This window comes from Aythya ferina (assembly GCF_964211825.1).
Source record: "Aythya ferina genome assembly, chromosome: 8".
NCBI classification, from domain to species: Eukaryota; Metazoa; Chordata; class Aves; order Anseriformes; family Anatidae; genus Aythya; species Aythya ferina.
Window position 1 is genome coordinate 16,377,641 of NC_140304.1, and position 20,199 is coordinate 16,397,839.

Here is a 20,199-nt window from a genome sequence, read left to right on the forward strand (position 1 = left end):
TGTGTCAATATTCACAGCTCAACCAAATGTTCTTTGGTAACAGCGTGCTGCATCACCACTCACAGATTTTCAGACTTCCCGGCAGCTTTGAGTCGTTGACAAAACATTGCCACAGCAAGAGTTTTAAAATGTTTCAGCCTGAGATACACACACACTCTTAGAAAATTGTGAGAGTGCAGTAGGCCATCATGCTATGAGTTGTTGCTGCTTACTAGCAGCTCACCACTGGAAGTTCCCTTTCCCAGATCAGAGCCAGTGGGACAGTATCTGGGAGTGCTCATAATAAATTTAGTACATCATTAACAGCAAACTAAGAGTAGAAGTGCTTTTACTGGGCTGCTCAAACATGATCCAGAAGAGAACTCCTATTTGTGCTCTTAATGGCATGTATGTTCTTAAATCCTTACAGCAACCAATAGGGATTACCTTTGCTTTCTTGCAATTTAAAAATCTAAGGCACGCTCATTACAGACTCTTGACATTAAGACAACATTAGGTTTGCAATTTAAGATTTACAAAATCAAAACTTCTAGCAAGAATTAATTCATCTAGTTACATAGATCTGGTGAGATTTTTATACTCACAATGTACTAGAAACTGTTCAGTTCACCCAATAAAATGTTGACCAGGGCCAAATATAAAAGCCCTTATTGTCACATTTCCTTTACTTTTTATCTTTGCAATCCATTAGTCCAAAAATTGCATGTCTGATTGCCCAAAATACATGGGTATGAAGGAGGGAAGCAGTGGAACTGTCCATGAGAAATACTCTGGGCTTCAATTTGAACAAAAAAGATATTGAATTAATTAGCACACATGAGATTATAAAATGTCCCAAAGCAGTACTCAGTAAACCAGCAATACAGTTCTCAAGATGTCCTGAAAAATAACACTAACAATAAAGCTTTGTTTTTCTTGCACAGGAAGTACTCAGCAGAGCAGCTGATTTCACAGTTTGGAAATAATTTAGGGAAAAGTCTGGTCTCAGTGGATAAGAAATAGAGTAACTGAAAAAAAAATAAATCTGTTTATCTTACTTTCTTTGTAGAATTCACAAAGGCCTAGACTCTTTACAAGTGTTGTGGAACTGAAAATTGGAAGCTAATCCATTACTGCAGAAGGCAAATTTATTTTCCAAACATTTTTCCACCAATTACTTTTCCTCTCAGCTAAATGAATTGAAATGTATTCAAAAGGAAACTGAGTTTATAAAACATAGAAAGACAGATACTACATCATTTGTTTCTGAAGGAATAAGGTTTGAAATTAATCTTATTATGCTCATGGCGACTATACATTATCCAGGCTGTTCCAACTCCTAGACTGGCTTAGTGTACCACTCATTTCTAACCACCTCAGCTCCAAAAGCATTCCAAATTATTTTCCTCCTGTGGCTTCTTAATTAGACTACCCATATGAGGTTAAATCCCAAGAGTGATATTACTTTTTGGTGACAGCCTCACTCAAGACAGCCCTGCAGCTGAGCTCAACCCTGGCCAGCTTCTGTTACAACAGTAATTGCAAACACACACAACTTCTAACTCTTTTAATTTCATCTAGCTAAAAGGGACAGAGGTTCCAAAAAATAGAAGAGGAACAATAAGAAGATCCATGCTATTTCTGCAGTTATGTATACATATACACATGTCCTCAAACTGCAAAATGTACTTTAATATTCCTTGCTCTAGATTAAAATGTTCTAGCCCACTTTAAACTTGAACTTGCTGTGCCAGAATCCTGACTTTCTGAACTGCCTCTTGCAGATGAAAAAAGTAGCCATGACTCAAGTCACGAGTGAGTATCCTAACCACAATGCCTTTGCAAGTCTATTCTGAAAGCCAAACTTGAAAACAAATAACCAGACAAACTGTTCCTATTTGCCTAAGGAAACATCCAAACTTCTAACTCCTCTTGCAAGATTTTCCAGAGAGTCTGCTTACAGTTGCCATTAAGCTAGAGACTGGCAGACCAAAAACAGTTTTCTCCCAGCTGATCTATTAAAAGCAAAAGAGAACCCACAAAGATTCTTTTATTCCAAAACCTTCTCTCCATATCTGGTACTGTAAGATTTCTAAAACAAGTGGTAGATCATTGTTCATCCTCACTCAGCTGTCCAGCGAAACTTGAGACTTACTACCATCAAGCTCCCTGGCTTCCCTCCTGGCAGTACTTTTTGCTCTTTGGTGTGTGTACATCACCAGTGATCTCTTAAGAACAAAATACAAAAAGGCATCTAAAATCAGTCTCAAGAATAAGGAGGAAGCTGGAAATGTTACACAAAATGAGGAGGAAGAATGAATTTACATGAGTTCAGTCAAAGAGAATTCAAAATTAACTGCTTGACACAATTTGGAAAACTAGCAAAGCACAATAGCTAAAGAGTTACATGTCCTGCTTTTTGAAAGAGACAAAGTTGACTGGTTGGGTTCAATATAGCTCTCTACAGCATCATTATTAGCACTACAAAAGTCACCACCATTTTGGCAGGTGTAGTAAGGGCCTGAAAACAGAATGAAAACTTGAGATGCATATGGCAAATTCACACCAACTCATTCTGGTAAAGACAACTGAGCTCTGGCCACAATAACATCTTTTGTCCATGTGATCTACATGTTATTCACACAAAGACAAATGTATTTTCTCCTAACATTTATAAATGAGCCTGTGTGTATGAAACATATAAATGCACTGCAACTATGTTTCTTCAAAGATACAAAAAAGAATACCCATACTTTAATACCTGACTGTATGCATATATAAACTTACATACAGGCACATACAAACACCTCCTAATCCCTTTGTCTTTCATTAAGAGTTGGAATGATTTTTCTTTATGGTTGTTAACCATCTGGCCACATTGTGTTTAATTAAAGCTCCATAAGCAGTTTTCATTATTCAAAAAAAAAAAAAAAAGTCAGAAAATCTCACCATAAACTCTGAGATCAATATCTCTTTGACTCTCGCCTGCAGCATTCACTGCAACACAAGTGTATTTTCCTGTGTCGCTGATCTGAGCACTGGTCAGTGCCAGGACTCGACCCCCAGACAGAACCTGCAATAGAAGCACACCACATTCAGTATACATGCCTCAAAGTAAAACAGAAGCAGAGAGAACCATTAGGTTTCATATCAAAACAAAATACTTGTTTTGCCATTGCTTCCCACAATCTATATTTTTACCTACACTCTTCCCTGCACTCCATTGTTCTTTTTTTTTTTTTTTTTTCACCAAGACATGCAAAAGCAAAAGTCTAACTTTACACAAGTCTTCATAAACTCCTGGCACTTAAAAGTCTTTGTAGGATCTGGACATTCCTCCCTCTCATTAGTTTCAAACATTGTCACATCTTCTGTCTGTGCCCCAAATGACCCACAGACTTACACAAATTTCCCCTCTCTCCTTTCAGATCATAAAACTGGCTTTAAAGGAGCAGTCATGCCTCCTCCTTTTAACTCAGAAGCATCTCCTTGCATCATAGTCTTCTTTTTTCCTCCCAAATTATTATTTTTTGTAATGAGATATTACCCAATCTTGGACTCTATGTATCTCTTCGGGATATAAATGAGGTCCAATTTACTCTTCTTGCCAGTAAGTAAAAAACTTGCCTATCCTTACTCAGTATGACATCATTTGAAAGAACCACCATGTTTCAACATATCCATAATGAGCACACTTCACACAATAATTACTGTAAACATGCCACAATATCCTAGAGCAAAAAGCCCTATACTCTCATTCCAAAACCTCCAAATTTTTAAGTTTCATTAAACTGCACAAGTTTTAAAGTCTCATACCAAAACAGGAAACAACACAGATGGCAGGATTTGAACCCAGTACCTGGAGTCCGTCGCTAAAGCTGGAAACAGGGCTACCATCTTTCAGCCACGTCAGAATAGGCGCGGGGATGCCTCTTGCTTCACACTCCAGTCGCACTAGATTATTAACCACCACTGCCACCATGTCATTGCTGCCAGAGATTGATGGTGGGACTGGAAAAAGAAAATAAATCTGGAGCTGCTACGTAGGAGTATAAATCACAATGAAATTAAATGGGATGCTTACTTTTGGACATTGTTTCTCTTTCTGCAAGGCACTCTGTTGTTGGAAAGATTTCTAATGTTACCACTACTGTCATTTGTTTGCTCTCTGCCAAATCCTGCTCTTTATTGACCTAAAAAGTCAGATAATTTCAATGAAACTACTGTGAGCAACGGTAAGCATGATTGGGCCCACAGCCCAGAGGACAGCTGTGAAACCCGGGAACCAGAACATAAAACCTGAAAATATTCCTTCAAGACTTTTATAACATTCCCTTTAGACCTCGTGAAAGGCATTAACAGTGGTGGAGATTAAAGAGGGAAGTATATAAGATAAACTGCATAAAGCAAATACATGCACAGAGTAATAAATCAACCTTGCAGAACTTACATGAACATTTACCAGATCAACCTGCATAACATCTTCCTGATGATAAAAATCATCTTAATGGAACATCTCAAAACAATTACTTTAGGTATAAGGTCTAGCACATTTTGCAGCACTACACTGAAAGAGGAGGCAGGAACATATCTAAGATTTCCAGTATATTTCTTTTGTTATTTCTATGCTTCTTTCATTCAGGCTGTTCATCAGTAAGCAAGTGTGGGTGTAGCACTGATGCATGGTTATGGAAAGAAAACAGCTTTAAAATCAAAAAGCTGTTTTCAATATATAATCAACATTTGCATTTTAATGTGTAAGCGTTAGAAAAGGAAGATGGTTCATTTATCAGGAGAATTAAAGCTATTATTTGTTCCTACCAATTAAAACTTAGTGATGTAACTTTACTTTCACTGTCAGTCACAAAACATAATACTTGAACCCCGAGAAAAAACATTAGACTGGTGTGTTCTACTCATACATAACCTATGCCAGGAAAAAAAAATCAGAAATTCTTTAACGAAAATAAGATATGTTAATAAATTCAGCAATTTGTAACAGCCTGTAACTCAGACTACCTATCCTTAGATAAAATCCAGTAATAGCAGAAAAGGTAGAAAAAACACAAGTGTGATTCTACAATCTTTTTTTCCATATATATGCACAGTTTCCCCATTTCATTTCAATAGCATTCATTGTTCTCAAATGCCTGAAAAAGTTCTAATGGTGAGAAAGGAGTGCAAAAATCTTAATACAATGACATTAGAAGAATAAGCTAAGCTGAAATTCAACCAACTTCCTTTAAATAGGCTTGCCCAGTTTCATTCAGTGTTAAGCCTGCAGTATCAGGCTTTATTTCAAAAATCAGTTGATAATTTCTACCATCGCTACTACACCCACAACAGTCTATTAATAACAGAAGTTGTTGAATGCAACCAACAATTGACCAAGATAGGTGCTTACTCACAATGCCAGCTGCCACACAAAAATCTAGAGCAGGCTTTCAGTAAATGCAGTGCAACTTTCTGTGTTCTCCCTTTAGTAGTTGTTCTTGCTTCTACCATTAACAGAAAAGAAAGCTTTCTCTTATCAAAATCAAACTCTAAATAAACTGGATGAGAACCTTGTTTCTGTGAAATCGAAGAAGCACTCCATTTTAAGCCCTGTACCACACAAGCTGAATAAAGTAGGTTCATGGATAACTGTTTCAGCTTCCTTTGATGCAATTAGCACTGGCTGCAACTGCATATATCCTATTCTGGAAGGGATTACAATTTTATTTCTCCTGTCTATACAACTAAGTCAGAGAGTATGTGATCCCCAGAAAACTCTGTACATATCTGCTGCAGTTCCACCACCCATAAGAAGACACACATATACTTGGGAGTTATTTTTCATTTCTTGGTCTAACCAGAATAATGACCTTGGCTCTAAGTATTTCCTGGAAATTAATCACTGGGTGGGGTTAATTGCCTTTGACCATGTCTCGAGCCATCAGTTTCTCCCATGATGATCATTAATCCCGTGGAAATGTACTGCCCAAGTCTTTATTTGTTAATTAACTTTAATAGGAACTACATACTGGGTATGCATATGAGTTGCGGACACTGGGCCAAATTTGGGACGCAGTTTTGCATGGAAGACTCCCACTGAAAACCAGTTACATGCATATGCACGTATCAAAGATAAGAATTTGGATCAGGGCCTGATCCTAAATCCACTGAAATCAGTGGAAAAGCTCCAATTTGGCTTTTGATCAGGTGTCTCATGTCTACAAACACCCACACTTTCACTTCATCTTATTAGACAGTATATTTTTAAGACTGTTGGATTATGAAAGAACATTTGATTTGTGTCCTGTCTTTATCTACTGTAGGCTTTGAAGTAATCCCCAGCAAAATGCAGCAATTGCAAGTCCTTCCAAATTAAGTGGAATATAAATACCTTTATATATATATATATATATATATATTTTTTTATTATTTATATTTACATATAAATATCTTATATTTATGTTTGTATTTTATAAATATTTTATTTATGTTACCTCAAGTGGTAATATAAATACATTTTCCACCAATCTGGTGCCTCTGCTCATTCTTCCTAAAATTTAATTCCCTCGCCATATCTTCCTAATATTAAAATAGTATTGGTAAAACAAACAAACAAACAAAAGAAATTTTCTCACCTTGACCCCTGCCATATCTCTTCCAGTACAATGGTGTGCTGAATGATGGTAAGACTCCTAAGCAGACTTGAAACTTGAAAAGAGTAAAAGTGGTGCACGTAGGTGTTTTTCACAAGTTTAGCAGTACTTACCATGAACCTGAAGATTGTAAAACAACTCAGCTGAGCCTGCAGCATTGACAGTCACACACTTATAAATGCCAGTGTCAGAGATCTGAGCTCCCTCAATCTGCAGAACCTGCCCTCTGTTCTGGAAAGTGGCACTTGTAGCACTGGTAAGTGGACGATTGTCTTTGTACCATGTGATAGCTGCATAATGGAATGCGAAAGTTATCACAAGAATTCCCCGTTATAAACAACAGGACCAAAGATTCTTCAAATTTTCCATCTGAATTTTCAGATACATAAAACTAACATTTATTAATTATAATGAATATATATTGATTTGTAAAAGTAAAAAGTAGCTAGGAAATGAGAAAATCAGCACAAAACATCTGTGCAAAATACTAACCATGCCTACAGGTCTCAATAGCACAAACTTGAAACTATCATACATGCACACAACGTACACGTGAAAATATGTTCTGAAGATAAAAAAAAATAAAATAACACAAAGCATACTTAAAGGGGTCTACTCACCTCATACTAAGGTCAACAGAAGCTGTTTAAAAATAAACAATAATATCATTTTTATCTTTTACCCTAAAGTACTGCTACACTAAACTGAACCACCTGGAAAATTTATGGAGTCAAAACATGAACAGTCAAAACAAAGTTCATCTTGGAGGCAAAAAAAAATGAAAATGAAAACTGGAAAAACAGTATTATTTCAAAGCAATATATTATAGGAACCTAACAAAAAACGAGGAATTTCTTGCATCTCAGCCAAAAGATGGCACCCTCTATCAGCACAGTGCTGGTGCTAACCAATGCTTTACTGGCATCACTTCACTCTGCAGTTACATGAAACTGCTGCTTACTGAATCATTTTTTGTAACACAAGTTTTCTGTGAAAGACTCTCATTCAAGAAGTAGTCTGGCCTGACTGATGATGACCAAGGCTGTGTGCAAGGTTATAACTACACAAAGCATGAATAAAATAAACCACAAACAGATATATAGGGCCTGGTGTTCAAAACTGATAATATAAGGAGAACTCTGAAAATCCTAAGTATAATCTTATCATCTGGGTATGCCACAGAAAGCATGTCGCACACACACAAAACATTTGCATTTACGCATGCCAGGGGCCCAAACCAAACAGAGACTCCTATAAATTTCAACAGACTTTAGATAAGGTCCTAGATGTGGCCCCACTTGACAGGCACACTCAATACTAAGGTTATTGTTCTAAGTTTGCTCTACACTATAAAATACTATAAAATACTGACCTGACGAGTAGCTGTTTAAAGCGGATTTTGTAGAAGACTAACCATATTATTGCCTATGGAGCAGGCACTACGGTATGCTTGAGGGTGTAGTTTATCCTTCTGGTTTTGATTTATTTTACTAAAAATAGTGAATTCCTCAATATTTATTCCACATCACTCAATATATTGGCATTTCCCATCATACAGCGTTTAATACTTCATAGCTAGTTTCAATACCACAAAATTAACTTCATATTCAGAATACCTATTATTTTCAAAAGACATATAAAAGCAAATACATGCTATCAGCCTTTCTTCATGTTCTCAAAGGTGCATACCTGGCAGAGGGTTCCCAGTTGCTCTGCATTCAAGATGGATTGGATTATTCACGACCACTGTTTCATTTAACATTTTCCCTGCATCCTCCAGACTGGGTGGTTCTGGGTAAAAACAAAAGTATTAGGTTTTCATTAGTTCAGCCACCCAGTTGGCAAAGCTTCCAATCGTAATCTGCCTTCTGAGAAACTCTAGGCAATTAATTGCCCAAGCTTTAACTAACTACTGGGTGACTAAGAAATTTCTCAAGAAACTGCACCTTTGGAACTGGACTGCTTTCATTATATAGCCTCATTAGTGTTAAGAGGAATAAAATGTGTAAAATGTGGGTGGTTTTTTTTTTTTGGGGGGGGGGGGGGGTGTCAGGAAGAGAAGGCAGGGAAAGTGATTCTTAAAAATGGACTTGTAAGAAATGGGTGCACAACACAGAACAGCAGTTCTTCCAAGGTGGCAAGGTCACTTGAACTGGTAATAATAAACCGAATGTTGTACAGTGTTTTAACAAGGCAAGACTCTGTATTACTGGTATCTGTAAATTTGGAATGTGCCATAAACACCAGACAGTGACACTCTGAACGTGAAGATCACAAGCAAAATTTGTGAGCATGGGACTGACACCAAAATCAACTATGATGCAATTATCAGAATATAAGATGAGTGCAGCTTCTCTTTCCAAGTCTCATTCAGGGAGATACTGAAATCTTATTTCTGTTTCAATTTAACATTTCCCAGTTACTGATTCTGTTTGGCACTTAAAGTCCACATAATCATACTCATGAACACTTTGCCACAGTCCATCATCACACCTCCTGTATCCTTTGAGAACTGAGTCACATCAAGAATGCACGACACTTCATGACCACTTCTGAGGTAAATATACGTAAATCATGGTGAGCGCATTTGCCAAATTCACGTGCAAACAACAGCTTTTGAAGTTTCCCTGATTTCTTTTGACTTGTTTTTAGCTGAAAAATAAAACTGTTTTTCACATGACAGAATTTTTCTTTCTCAGAGAAATTCATGTAGAACTTCCCCATTGCAAGTTCATGGGCAATGCCATTTTCTCCAGGAGATTTAGATTAAATTAGTAATGCCAATGGTGGGTACATCAGGTCTTGATTCAGAAACATAGAGTATACTTCTGACTGTCTTGGTCAGAAAGCTTCTTGGGATAACAGAAAAGTTAACTGGAAGGTTTCTCTTTCAGTGGCCCTCAGTACCACGCAAGAAAAGCCAAATCCCTAGAAAGACAGCTTTTGCCCTAGCTTCTTATGAATGGAGTGAGACAAAGAATGAAAACTGAAGGATGGATGTGCACAGGTAACAAAAATGCCAGAGAGTTTAAAAGAGAAAGGAATACAGATGTAAAAAAGCTGCCTTAAAACCACCAAAGGTTTAGCTTCTAACTAGAGGCAGAAACATCATTACCATGCACATGAAGCCGAACGTGCTGTTGGGCTTCTCCTGCAGCATTTGTTGCCACACAAGTGTATCGGCCAGCATCCTCGAGCAGGGCCTTGACAACTTGCAGAATACGGCCTGAAGACTCCAGCTGTACCAAAACAGATAGAAGGGAACCACTTTACACAATGATCACAGGCAGAGTCACTAAGCACCTCAAGTACTGTGTTCAGTTTTGGGCCCCTCGCTACAAGAAGGACACCGAGGTGCTCGAGCGAGTCCAGAGAAGGGCGACGAAGCTGGTGAGGGGTCTGGAGAACAAGTCTTACAAGGAGAGATTGAGGGACCTGGGATTGTTCAGCCTGGAGAAGATGAGGCTCAGGGGCAACCCTATCACTCTCTATAGAATGCCTTAAAGGAGGCTGTAGCAAGGTGGAGGTTGGTCTATTCTCCCATGTGCTTGGTGACAGGATGAGGGGGAATAGGCTAAAGTTGCACCAGGGGAGGTTTAGGCTGGATATTAGGAAGAACTTCTTTACGAGAAAGGTTGTTAGGCATTTGAATAGGCTGCCCAGGGAAATGGTTGAGTCACCATCCCTGGAGGTCTTTAAAAGATGTTTAGATGTAGAGTTTAGTGATATGGTTTAGTGGAGGACTTATTAGTGTTAGGTCAGAGGTTGGACTAGGTGATCTTGGAGGTCTTTTCCAACCTCAATGGTTCTGTGATTCTGTGTAATGGCACAGTAGACATGTATGCTGAATACAGCCAGTCTCATCTTTCTCCTAACCTGGTGCTGATATTCATGCAAGAGGTGTCTTGCTAGTTCAGAGACCTCAGTGTTCCTGGGACAATGGGATTATTTATTAGCTGTACAACTGTGAGAAGACCTACATGGCAGTGGGGCAGGCAAGCAAGGTGAAGATGGGGCTGCAAGCAGAGAGAGCTGCCTCTGGCATGACGTCAGAAACTGCTACAGCCTGAAGTAAATCAAAACCATTACAAGCACTTCATTCCCTGGAGCATGCAAGCACTAGGAAGGGCTGTTCACTGAAAGTTAGAATCTTACAATGAGACGGGAATTTACAAGTAGGTGCTGCAAGGGCAACGCTTATAGAAAAACTCATCTAATCCCACATCATGGTGGCAGGCGGGGAGAGGTATCTTCTAACTGACAGATGACCATACCTTGAAGGCTAAAGTATAACTGAAAGGAGCCAGATAATGAATTTACAGTCACAAACTCTTCTGGTAGAGAGGTATCTAATGGGATTCAGTCTGCTTAACAGTGCTACTCAATCTGATAAACCATCCATTCAGGTAAAAAGCCCATCATTCTCCAGGATGGATCTTTTAACATCTTTGTATCACAGCATGAGGAAAGCAAAAGGAAAAGAAGCACTAACACATTTAACTTATTGTAACTATTTTTCATGGTTTGAATTCCATAAAAATAGTACTTACTCTAGTATTTCCTCTGGCTGTGTTTACTGGTTGACCATCTTTTAACCAAGTTATGGAAGGGCTGGGAATGCCATTAGCTACGCACTGCAGTGTTACAGGTTTGTGTATCACAACAGCTCTCTCAGAAGCGCCAGATGATTTGATGGTTGGAGGAACTGCAAGAAGCACCATAAACAAAAATAAAATATCATTTGAACATATACCTTTACATACACAGTGGCAATAGCCTTCCAATAAGAGTAGCTCTATTTTGACTTCATCTACTCTCATATCCTACTTTTCAACCCACTAATAAAAAAAATAAATAAATAAAAATTACAGAAAATTTGAGTATCTTCTTGCCAGCCATGTACAGTAGTGGCAATCTGCTGCCTTTTTGCCCCTTGAATAACCTACCATGTACAGTAACATCAAATTCCTTTTCATGTTCTCCTGCCGTATTTGCAGCCACACATTTATAGCGGCCAGTGTCTGACACTTGAGCTTGAGAGATAAGAAGTTTTTGTCCGTTTAATAAGATTTTATGTCCAGCTCCCTCTTCAACTGGCTGACCATCTTTTAACCACCTACCAAAAAGAAAGTATAAACTCAGACCTCTATTAGAGTAAGAGTGACAACAGTCCTAAAATATGCACATTTCTATTAAACAGAACATGTCAATAACTCTTATTTGCATTTCTAGGAAGGTTTGGAAATCTCAGGTAATATTTTGCTTTTCCAAGTGTCATGGTCTGAAGTGGTTATCATGAGAAGGGAATATAGGGGAACAGGCACTAAAGAAGTCATCAGAAAGGTGACAGCTAGGAAGCAGTACAGAGAGCAGATACAAACCTCCAAAGCAAAGTCAATTGTTGCTGGTAGATGATAAATACACACTTGCATTAGCCATGGAAGAAGAATTCGGTCAACTCTTTTTATCTACACTAACTCCTAGGACATATATTTTGGCACAACCTACCCAATTACTTCAAAACAAAATGGGACTGAAATCCGGCAATGTACATGCCTGTTACTGTCTTCAGTGGAGATAAGAGCTTATCCTCCATACATTAACTATCAATACATAATATAGGCAGTTTAGAAAGACTGCCTCTAAGCTCACTTCATCAAATAGAAGATTTTTTTTTTTTATTTTACTGTCATACCAATCCACTTACATGATAGTTGGTGAGGGTGTCCCTGTTGCTGAACAATCCAACTCCAGAGGGCTATGGAGAATCACAAAGTAGTCCAAGAGCTCACCCCCACCTTCCACAAATGGTGGGACTGTAGGAGAGAAACATTCATCAGCAGAAATGTTTAAGTATCAGAAATGTCATAAAAGCTTATCAAAAGTAGTAATGTTAAAAAAAATCTTGACATCCATCTCACTTTGGGACATGGACAGATTTGGAGTTCATTAGGAATCATTGTTCCTAAGCAAAACACGCAGACAACGATATTTTCTTAATTCGACTCGCCATTCTCCATTTTTCATGTTTCTTTATTTTTTTCCAAATTTGTATGAGCTCTCTTGTGAAAGTGTGTACATGCTAGTGAGGAGAGCCTTTTAGCACCCTCCGTCTGTAAACGGAGAAAGCAAAGGCATAGAGAACCTGTGCCACTCCTGCAGGTCCTCTTTGCTCTATCTCATCCTCCTTCAGGGGTGGGTGGGCTGGGAAGGAAGCACTGCGATATGGCTTCTCCCAGCTCCTTCACTGTCTAGCAAGATCAGAAAGATAAACCTGGGAACGGATACTCTACATGTGCATGCAGTAGAGTGGCAGTACTCTTCAAGAGGGTACTTCAAAGTGTCTATAGTGTCTATACAGGAAAAATCAAGTATTTTTGAAGGCCTGAAATAAATCCTTCCATGTCAAGAAGGTCTCTTCAACAATTAAAATTTGTACAATTCATTTACCTCACGACAGACAGAAGGGACTGCTGAGATTCAGACCATGGTAAAATATTAAATAGAATGAAGCGGAGAAAATCCTTCTCAAGAAAATGTTCCAAATTTGCAAAACACAATTCAAACTCAAGAGAAAGATGTTCTCCCCTCCCGCCCCCCCAAGGCAACTACTCAGTGATCTTTTTTATCTAATTCTTTTCACATTTACAATCTTTCTCTAGGAAGAGAAGCTAGAAGAATTTTAAATGTTCCTGAGAATAATATTTGCCTAACCACATGCATGAAAATTCTCCAAGAACTAACCTGAAACTAAGTGTATTAGAACTGTCCTGCAACCCTGGGCAGAAAAAACTGTGCAGTGCCCAGATTTAACTAAATAAGCAGCAGATTATATAATGATATCAACAGAAATAAAAACTTAATCAGGTTTATATCAACATGATAAATCACTATTTCTGTTGGTCACACACCTAAGATTTCAACTTCATATTTGATTTCTTTTTCTCCAGCTATGCTTGTGGCCACACACAAATACTGGCCCCGGTCAGCCTCAACAGCATTGAGAATCTCCAGCTTCTTCCCGCCAGACATGATGTGGAGGTTGCTGCTTGCTTTCACAGGCACGCCATCCTTTAACCAGGTAAGGAGAGGCGGAGGGTTGCCAGCAGCTTTACACTCTAACGTCAGAGAATTGCCAGCAACCACCTGCCTGCTCTGGGCTGTTTCAGCATCACCCTCAATTACTGGAGGAACTGTAGAAAGGAAAAAATATATTGCAAGTGATTAATTCTGTAGCCAGAAAATGTATTAAGAGCAAATGGGTTAGTTCCTCCCCACCCACTTTGGCTCTACAACCCATTATGTCATGCACAATTTCACGTGAGAATTTGCTGCTGTGGCAAGCCAAGACAAAAAGGAAACAGAGAAGTCAAACGATGTAGTTTAATATTGACCAGTTGTATAAAAGAGAGAGGATATTCGGGGCTTTGAGATGGAAGAACTGAATTTGAAGGTCTTAAAACAGTACACCAAAGATCCTGCCCACAGTGTCTATTTCAGGTAAACATTGTTCACCATGCACATGTGGAAGGAGAAAGGATGCGTGGAAAATAAATTGTTCTGATACATCACTAAAGAAAAGGATCAAGGTCCCTGAAGTCAAGAGCTTTTTAGGAGTCAATTGAAGCACATGGTGTAAAGCTCCCTGTACAAAGACTTGCTAAACAGATCAGAGTTTAAACGCAACCACTGACTGCTGTTCAACCCTTGACAGGCCTGCAAAGGCTTTGCACAGCATGAAGGCAGAAAAACTTTCAGTACACACTTCCTGTAACATGGCAAATAACCAAGTTCAATAAACTCTCACTTACCGTATACATCCACCTCATATACTTTTTCAGCAACTCCAGCAGCATTAGTCACATGGCAAGTGTACTTTGCAGAATCTGACACTTGGGCCCGAGGTATTTGCAGGAACTGCCCTCTATCCACGTATAGAGCTTGGGGGTTGGAAATAATTGGACGACCTTCTTTGTACCATGTAATGGTAGGAACTGGGATTCCCTTGGTTTCACATTCCAAATTTATAAGATTATTAAGAAGTGCTGATACCTCTGTGGTAGTATTTCCTCCTTTAATACTAGGAGGGACTATTTCAGAAGACAAAACAACAGCATTAAAGCCTTAGTATACATGTCTGTGCAACTTTAAATCAAATAAACATTAAAACATTGTAAGAATAAAAGATTTTTAGCTTAATCAGATTTCCAACCCATGCTGGTGTTTTCTGTCTTTCTCCCTGAACAGTTACACCTTGTCTGTACAACTCCACAGCACACAAAGGTGGAACCATGAAGACATCACTACACAAATGGAATCTAATGTCAAAAGGCCACCCTAGATTTAAGAAACAAGTGCCACAGCATAGGGCACTGGAAAGCATTGCTGCCCCACTGTAGGTACCTGGGACCATTTCTACCTTCTAGGCTCCAACATGCACTAAGTAAGGTCATCTGGGCCTCTGTGACACCTGCAAAGCATTTGAGCAGGGCTCTGTCCCTTCCCAGTCTCTGAGGGGTAAATAAATAGCAATCCCTATATGTCTTGGGAGCTGCACCCTCCCAGGAACAGAAATCTGCTACTTAAAATACCAAATACATCCAAGAACCTCTGTGACTGGAATGGGAACTGCTCGGTGCTCAAAACTTCTAAAGATGAAGTCACTTACTTTGAGACTAAATATGAGCTTAGCAGTCTAGCTTTATGCTCCTATTTTTGAAGCTTTTGGCCCATAGTCATTTCACTTGCTCACTAGGCAGCAGTACTCAGATTTTTTTCTAGCAAACAAGCTCTCGTGTAAATCAGCCAATATAAAGAGTTCGTAAATCTCTGTAGAAGTAATAAAAACACAGTGCAATTGGCAACAACTAAATTTATGACTGCTGAAAGTACCAGACACATCTGGCAAACACATTAACTCCTCTGCTGCCAAACATGCTCAGTATATCCTTGACTTCCACTGACTTTCATAGGACTCATTTAAAATGGCATCACAGAAATGTAAAAGTCAAGTGTCAGTGAAGGGACCTACACCTATGAGATGGATCTTGCCAGTTATCAAACCATGATGAAATATTTTCTTAATATTATCTGTGCAAAAATATGAAAACCTATAAAATACACTAAAATATACCCAGTTCAAAAGGTGAGTGCATTTCTCTATCAATGAATGCTTTCATTCACAGAGATGGGGAATGGTTTTAACACAGTATTGTGGGAAAATATAAAAGCCAAAAGTCGGGTTAAAGATATAAAATAAAGTAAGAACTTCTGCGAATTATCATCTAGGTTCCTCACTTACTCTGTGGGCTTCCGTTTGTCTGGCCAGGCTGAAGAAATTTGAAAGTAAAGACAGATTCCATTGTACTACCACAAAATCATCTCTCCTTGTTGAAGAACCTAAAGTAAGGTCTACTCATCTAGGGGAGATCTGAGAGGTTTTTATGCCTCTGATCTCATGACAGCCACAACCTCGATCACCAGAGTCCTCACAGCATTTCCTCTGCTCCCAACAGAAACAGACTTCACTGTGATTGATGTACAGGCATATTTCTATGCATGTGGTTACCCCATTTTTCAAAAATGTCCAAATGAGGGAAATAATGTAACAATTTTGATCGGGAACCTCACAGGGATTGGCTGCAGTGAGGGCTCCTGGCAGGGAGATGAACAAAGCCAACCCCAAACCCCCCAGTAACGCAGCAGAGATGCCACCCGTTGCAGCGGTCGGTGGTTGGTCTGAGGCAGCAACCCAAACAGAGGATGCTGCCCCTCTGGGCTCATGTGGGCACCCATGTGGATCCCCTGAGGGGGGGGGCAGCAGTCCAGACAGGTGACTGTGGGGAACTCCAGAATCTGGAGGCCTATGTGGGCCATGAGGGAGGAGAGCACTGTTATGGCTGCAGGTGTGCCCTGCTTCAGGGACTCCTTGACTTCAGGGACTGCAAGTGGCTGGGCTGCAGCGAGAAATTGGCAGCCTGAGGGAGTCTCTGAGGGTGGCAGATAGGAGGGGTCTTCCCACCCCTGCTGTTGCTCGGCAGCCCTCTCCTATGTCCTGACAAGGGGTAGAGGCTGCCCCCGTTGAACACATGCAGAACAAAGGGCCAGACTGTCTGCAAGAGTCAAGGGGATGGACCCTTGTCTTGGCTCAGAGCAGAAAGATATATTTATATTGGCTGCCCCTGACACCCACGGTGCCACCTACCTCCACGGTGTCCCTGGGAAATAGATTTGAGGCTCTCAGGGAGGTCGCGGAAGAGGCTGAGGATCTGGACAGTAGTCCAAACCTGGGAAGCAACCCCAAGAAGAGAGTCAAGACTGGGGGAAGTGCAAAACATAAGGATCAGGGCCAGATGAAGCACCGCATTGTAACCTGTGCCACAAAAAAAGAGCAAAGAGTCCTGGCGACTGGGGACTGGCAATAGGACAAAGGGTCTGGGAAATGGAGGGCTCCCCCTGGTGGACGTGGGAGTGGTTCAGGAGCATTTGAGTAGGCTCAACGCACACAAATCCATGGATCCCGATGGGATGCATCCACGTGTGCTAAGGGAGCTGGCAGATGTGATCGCCAAACCATTCTCTATCATCTTTGAAAGGTCCTGGAGAACAGGTGAGGTGCCTGAAGACCGGAGGATAGCCAACGTCACTCCGGTCTTCAAGAAGGGCAGGAAGGAGAATCTGGGAAACTACAGGCCAGTCAGTCTCACCTTTGTGTCTGGAAAGGTATTGGAGCAGCTTGTTCTGGATGCCATGTCCAAGCAATTGGAAGAGAAGAAGGTTATGAGGAGTAGTCAGCATGGATTCACCAAGGGGAAGTTGTGCTCGACCAACCTCGTTGCCTTCTATGATGGCATCACCAGCTGAGTAGATGGGGGGAGAGCAGTGGATGTCATCTACCTTGACTTTAGCAAGGCTTTTGATACTGTCTCCCATGCAAAGCTGAGAAAGTGTAGGATAGAGGAGTGGACGGCAAGGTGGGTTGAGAACTGGCTGACTGGCTGAGCTCAGAGGGTGGTGATAAACGGAGCAGAGTCTGGCTGGAGGCCTGTGACTAGCGGTGTTCCCCAGGGGTCGGTGCTCAGTCTGGTCTTGTTCAGCATCTTTATCAACGACCTGGATGAGGGAATAGTGTCTGCCCTCAGCAAGAACGCCAATAACACAAAGCCGGGGGGAGTGGCTGACACACCAGAAGGCTGTGCTGCCATTCAGTGAGACCTGGACCGGCTGGAGAGATGGGCAGGAAGAAACCAAATGAGATTTAATAAGAGCAAGTGTAGAGTCCTGCACCTGGGAAGGAACAACCACATGTATCAGTACAGGCTGGGGGACGACCTGCTGGAGAGGAGCTCTGAAGAAAAGGACCTGGGGGTCCTGGTGGATGACAGGTTGACCATGAGCCAGCACTGTGCCCTTGTGGCCAAGAGGGCTAATGGGATCCTGGCGTGCCTTAAAAGGAACGTGGCCAGCAGGTCAAGGGAGGTGATCCTCCCCCTCTACTCTGCCCTGGTCAGGCCTCACCTGGAGTACTGTGTCCAGTTCTGGGCTCCCCAGTACAAGAAAGACAGGGATCTCCTGGAAAGAGTCCAGTGGAGGGCAACAAAGATGATACGGGGCCTGGAGCATCTTCCCTATGAAGAAAGTCTGAGAGACCTGGGTCTGTTCAGCCTGGAGAAGAGAAGACTGAGAGGGGATCTCCTCATTGTATATAAATATCTGAGGGGTGGGGGACAGAAGGATGTAGCCAACCTCTTCTCAATGGTTTGTGGGGATAGGACAAGGGGCAATGGCTGCAAGTTAGAGCACAGGAAGTTCCGCACTGACATGCGAAAGAACTTCTTCATGGTGAGGGTGATGGAGCATTGGAACAGACTGCCTAGGGAGGTTGTGGAGTCTCCTTCTCTGGAGATGTTCAAGGCCTGTCTGGATGCCTACCTGAGCAGCCTGCTCTGAGGAACCTGCTTTGGCAAGGGGGTTGGACCCGATGATCTTTTGCGGTCCCTTCCAACCCCTACAGTTCTGTGATTCTGTGAATTTCAGATATCAGCACAAAAGATGCAACAGCTTCAGAAGCAAATCTACAGCTAACAAGGAATCACCCATCAACTTGAGGGCTCATGCAGATTCACACAATTTACACTCTGGACTTAATAGTTTAATCGTAACTATAGATTCCTGCATTTGTTTCCCCCATCATTTCTGCAAGCACTGTATGCTTGCAGTTTTCAGGTATGACTGGGCTTTCATGTGCTCTTTGTCTTCCAAATGGAAAAACTGTTCTTGTCTCCTTTCACTTCTCCTTCAAGTCTTCTTTCAAAAACTCCTTTCTGCTTTCATTAATTTTTCCCTTCCTTTTCTCCCAACTTTTTATTTTCCATTTACCTAAAACTTTTGTGTTTTGATCACAGGAATTAATCACAAGCCTATTCCCCATGCAAAGACTTGGCTATTAGTAAAAATAAAAAAGCACACTCATTGTGCTTTAAAGTTCTTAAAATAATGTTAACATAGTTATCCACTGCTAGTGCTTCTTCCCTTATTCTTCCTTTATTATTCAGTTTACACCAGCTAGAGAGAGATGACACACCACACTACCTGAAGATCTTCTGGACCGTTCTGTTTCAAAGCCTATTGGGTCTGATTCTTACTGGTTTTGCACTTTGCCTTGTATTTTTGCACTGAATTTAGTTTATTCCTGGATAATTAATTTATATGTTTGAGCATCTCCATTCAAAATAGAAATCTTATGTGCAAAATTGAAATACCTTCTAGGATCATGCATTCTGTAAACTTACCATGGATGATCAGCTTTATCTCCTTCACTTGTTTGCCAGCAGTATTAGTGGCACTACACTGGTAACGACCTTTGTCAATCCTTCGAGCACTCCGTATGTGTAGAACTTGATCTTTGTCCAGAAGCTCAACATTCGGATCACCCAAGAACAATGGCCTGGAATAGAGATTATTTCACTTCACAGAACTCTGACCCCATCCTTTCAACATCAATTTAAACTGACAATAATAACAAGGGGTCCCTTCATGGCAGTAATTGTATTAAAGAGTATCATTTAGCACTAGCAACAGCATTCATCTGAAGAAACACTGTAAAGAGGCAAACTATTATAATTATTTTGATGCTTAGTTTTCAGAATAAACCAAAACACAAAGGTACTTTATGCAGGTCATCCAGAATATCAGCATCAGAGCCAGAGTCCTACTCTGGATCTCAGTTTCCTTTTCTAATTATTAGGTCATGATGGTCCTTTGCCGATAACAAAATGTCCATGTTTACTAGATCAAAGTATCAACATATTAATCTCATATCATGTCAGAATGAGTAATACCCAATGCCTATACTGAACTATATTGTTTTAAATTCATCCTGGAAGATGAGATGAAGAATTGAAACATGCAGGCAAAAACTGTTCTAAAACCTTTAGTGGCACAAGGCACCAGCTAGAAAATTGTTTGACATTGTTACTGTCTACCAATTAAAAAAATTATGCCAACAAAGCACATTTCAAATAATCCAAATAGCATAAACTCAAAGAAATGGTTACATCTATCTTGGTTCATG

General features: G+C 40.4%; 1 protein-coding gene across 4 annotated transcripts in view; it reads right to left on the reverse strand.

The window, feature by feature from the left end:
- Positions 1-20,199, reverse strand: part of HMCN1 (hemicentin 1) — a 213,607-nt gene that overhangs the window by 79,674 nt on the left and 113,734 nt on the right. For all 4 annotated transcript variants that reach the window (XM_084527348.1, XM_084527346.1, XM_084527347.1 and 1 more), the window contains exons 30-40: positions 19,418-19,572; positions 14,438-14,716; positions 13,538-13,819; positions 12,334-12,442; positions 11,573-11,742; positions 11,177-11,331; positions 9,742-9,865; positions 8,316-8,417; positions 6,740-6,916; positions 3,839-3,990; positions 2,929-3,052 (exon numbers count right to left, since the gene is read on the reverse strand). In XM_084527348.1, the coding sequence (XP_084383474.1) occupies positions 2,929-3,052; positions 3,839-3,990; positions 6,740-6,916; positions 8,316-8,417; positions 9,742-9,865; positions 11,177-11,331; positions 11,573-11,742; positions 12,334-12,442; positions 13,538-13,819; positions 14,438-14,716; positions 19,418-19,572 (1,829 nt within the window). The remainder of the gene's footprint in view (positions 1-2,928; positions 3,053-3,838; positions 3,991-6,739; positions 6,917-8,315; positions 8,418-9,741; positions 9,866-11,176; positions 11,332-11,572; positions 11,743-12,333; positions 12,443-13,537; positions 13,820-14,437; positions 14,717-19,417; positions 19,573-20,199) is intronic.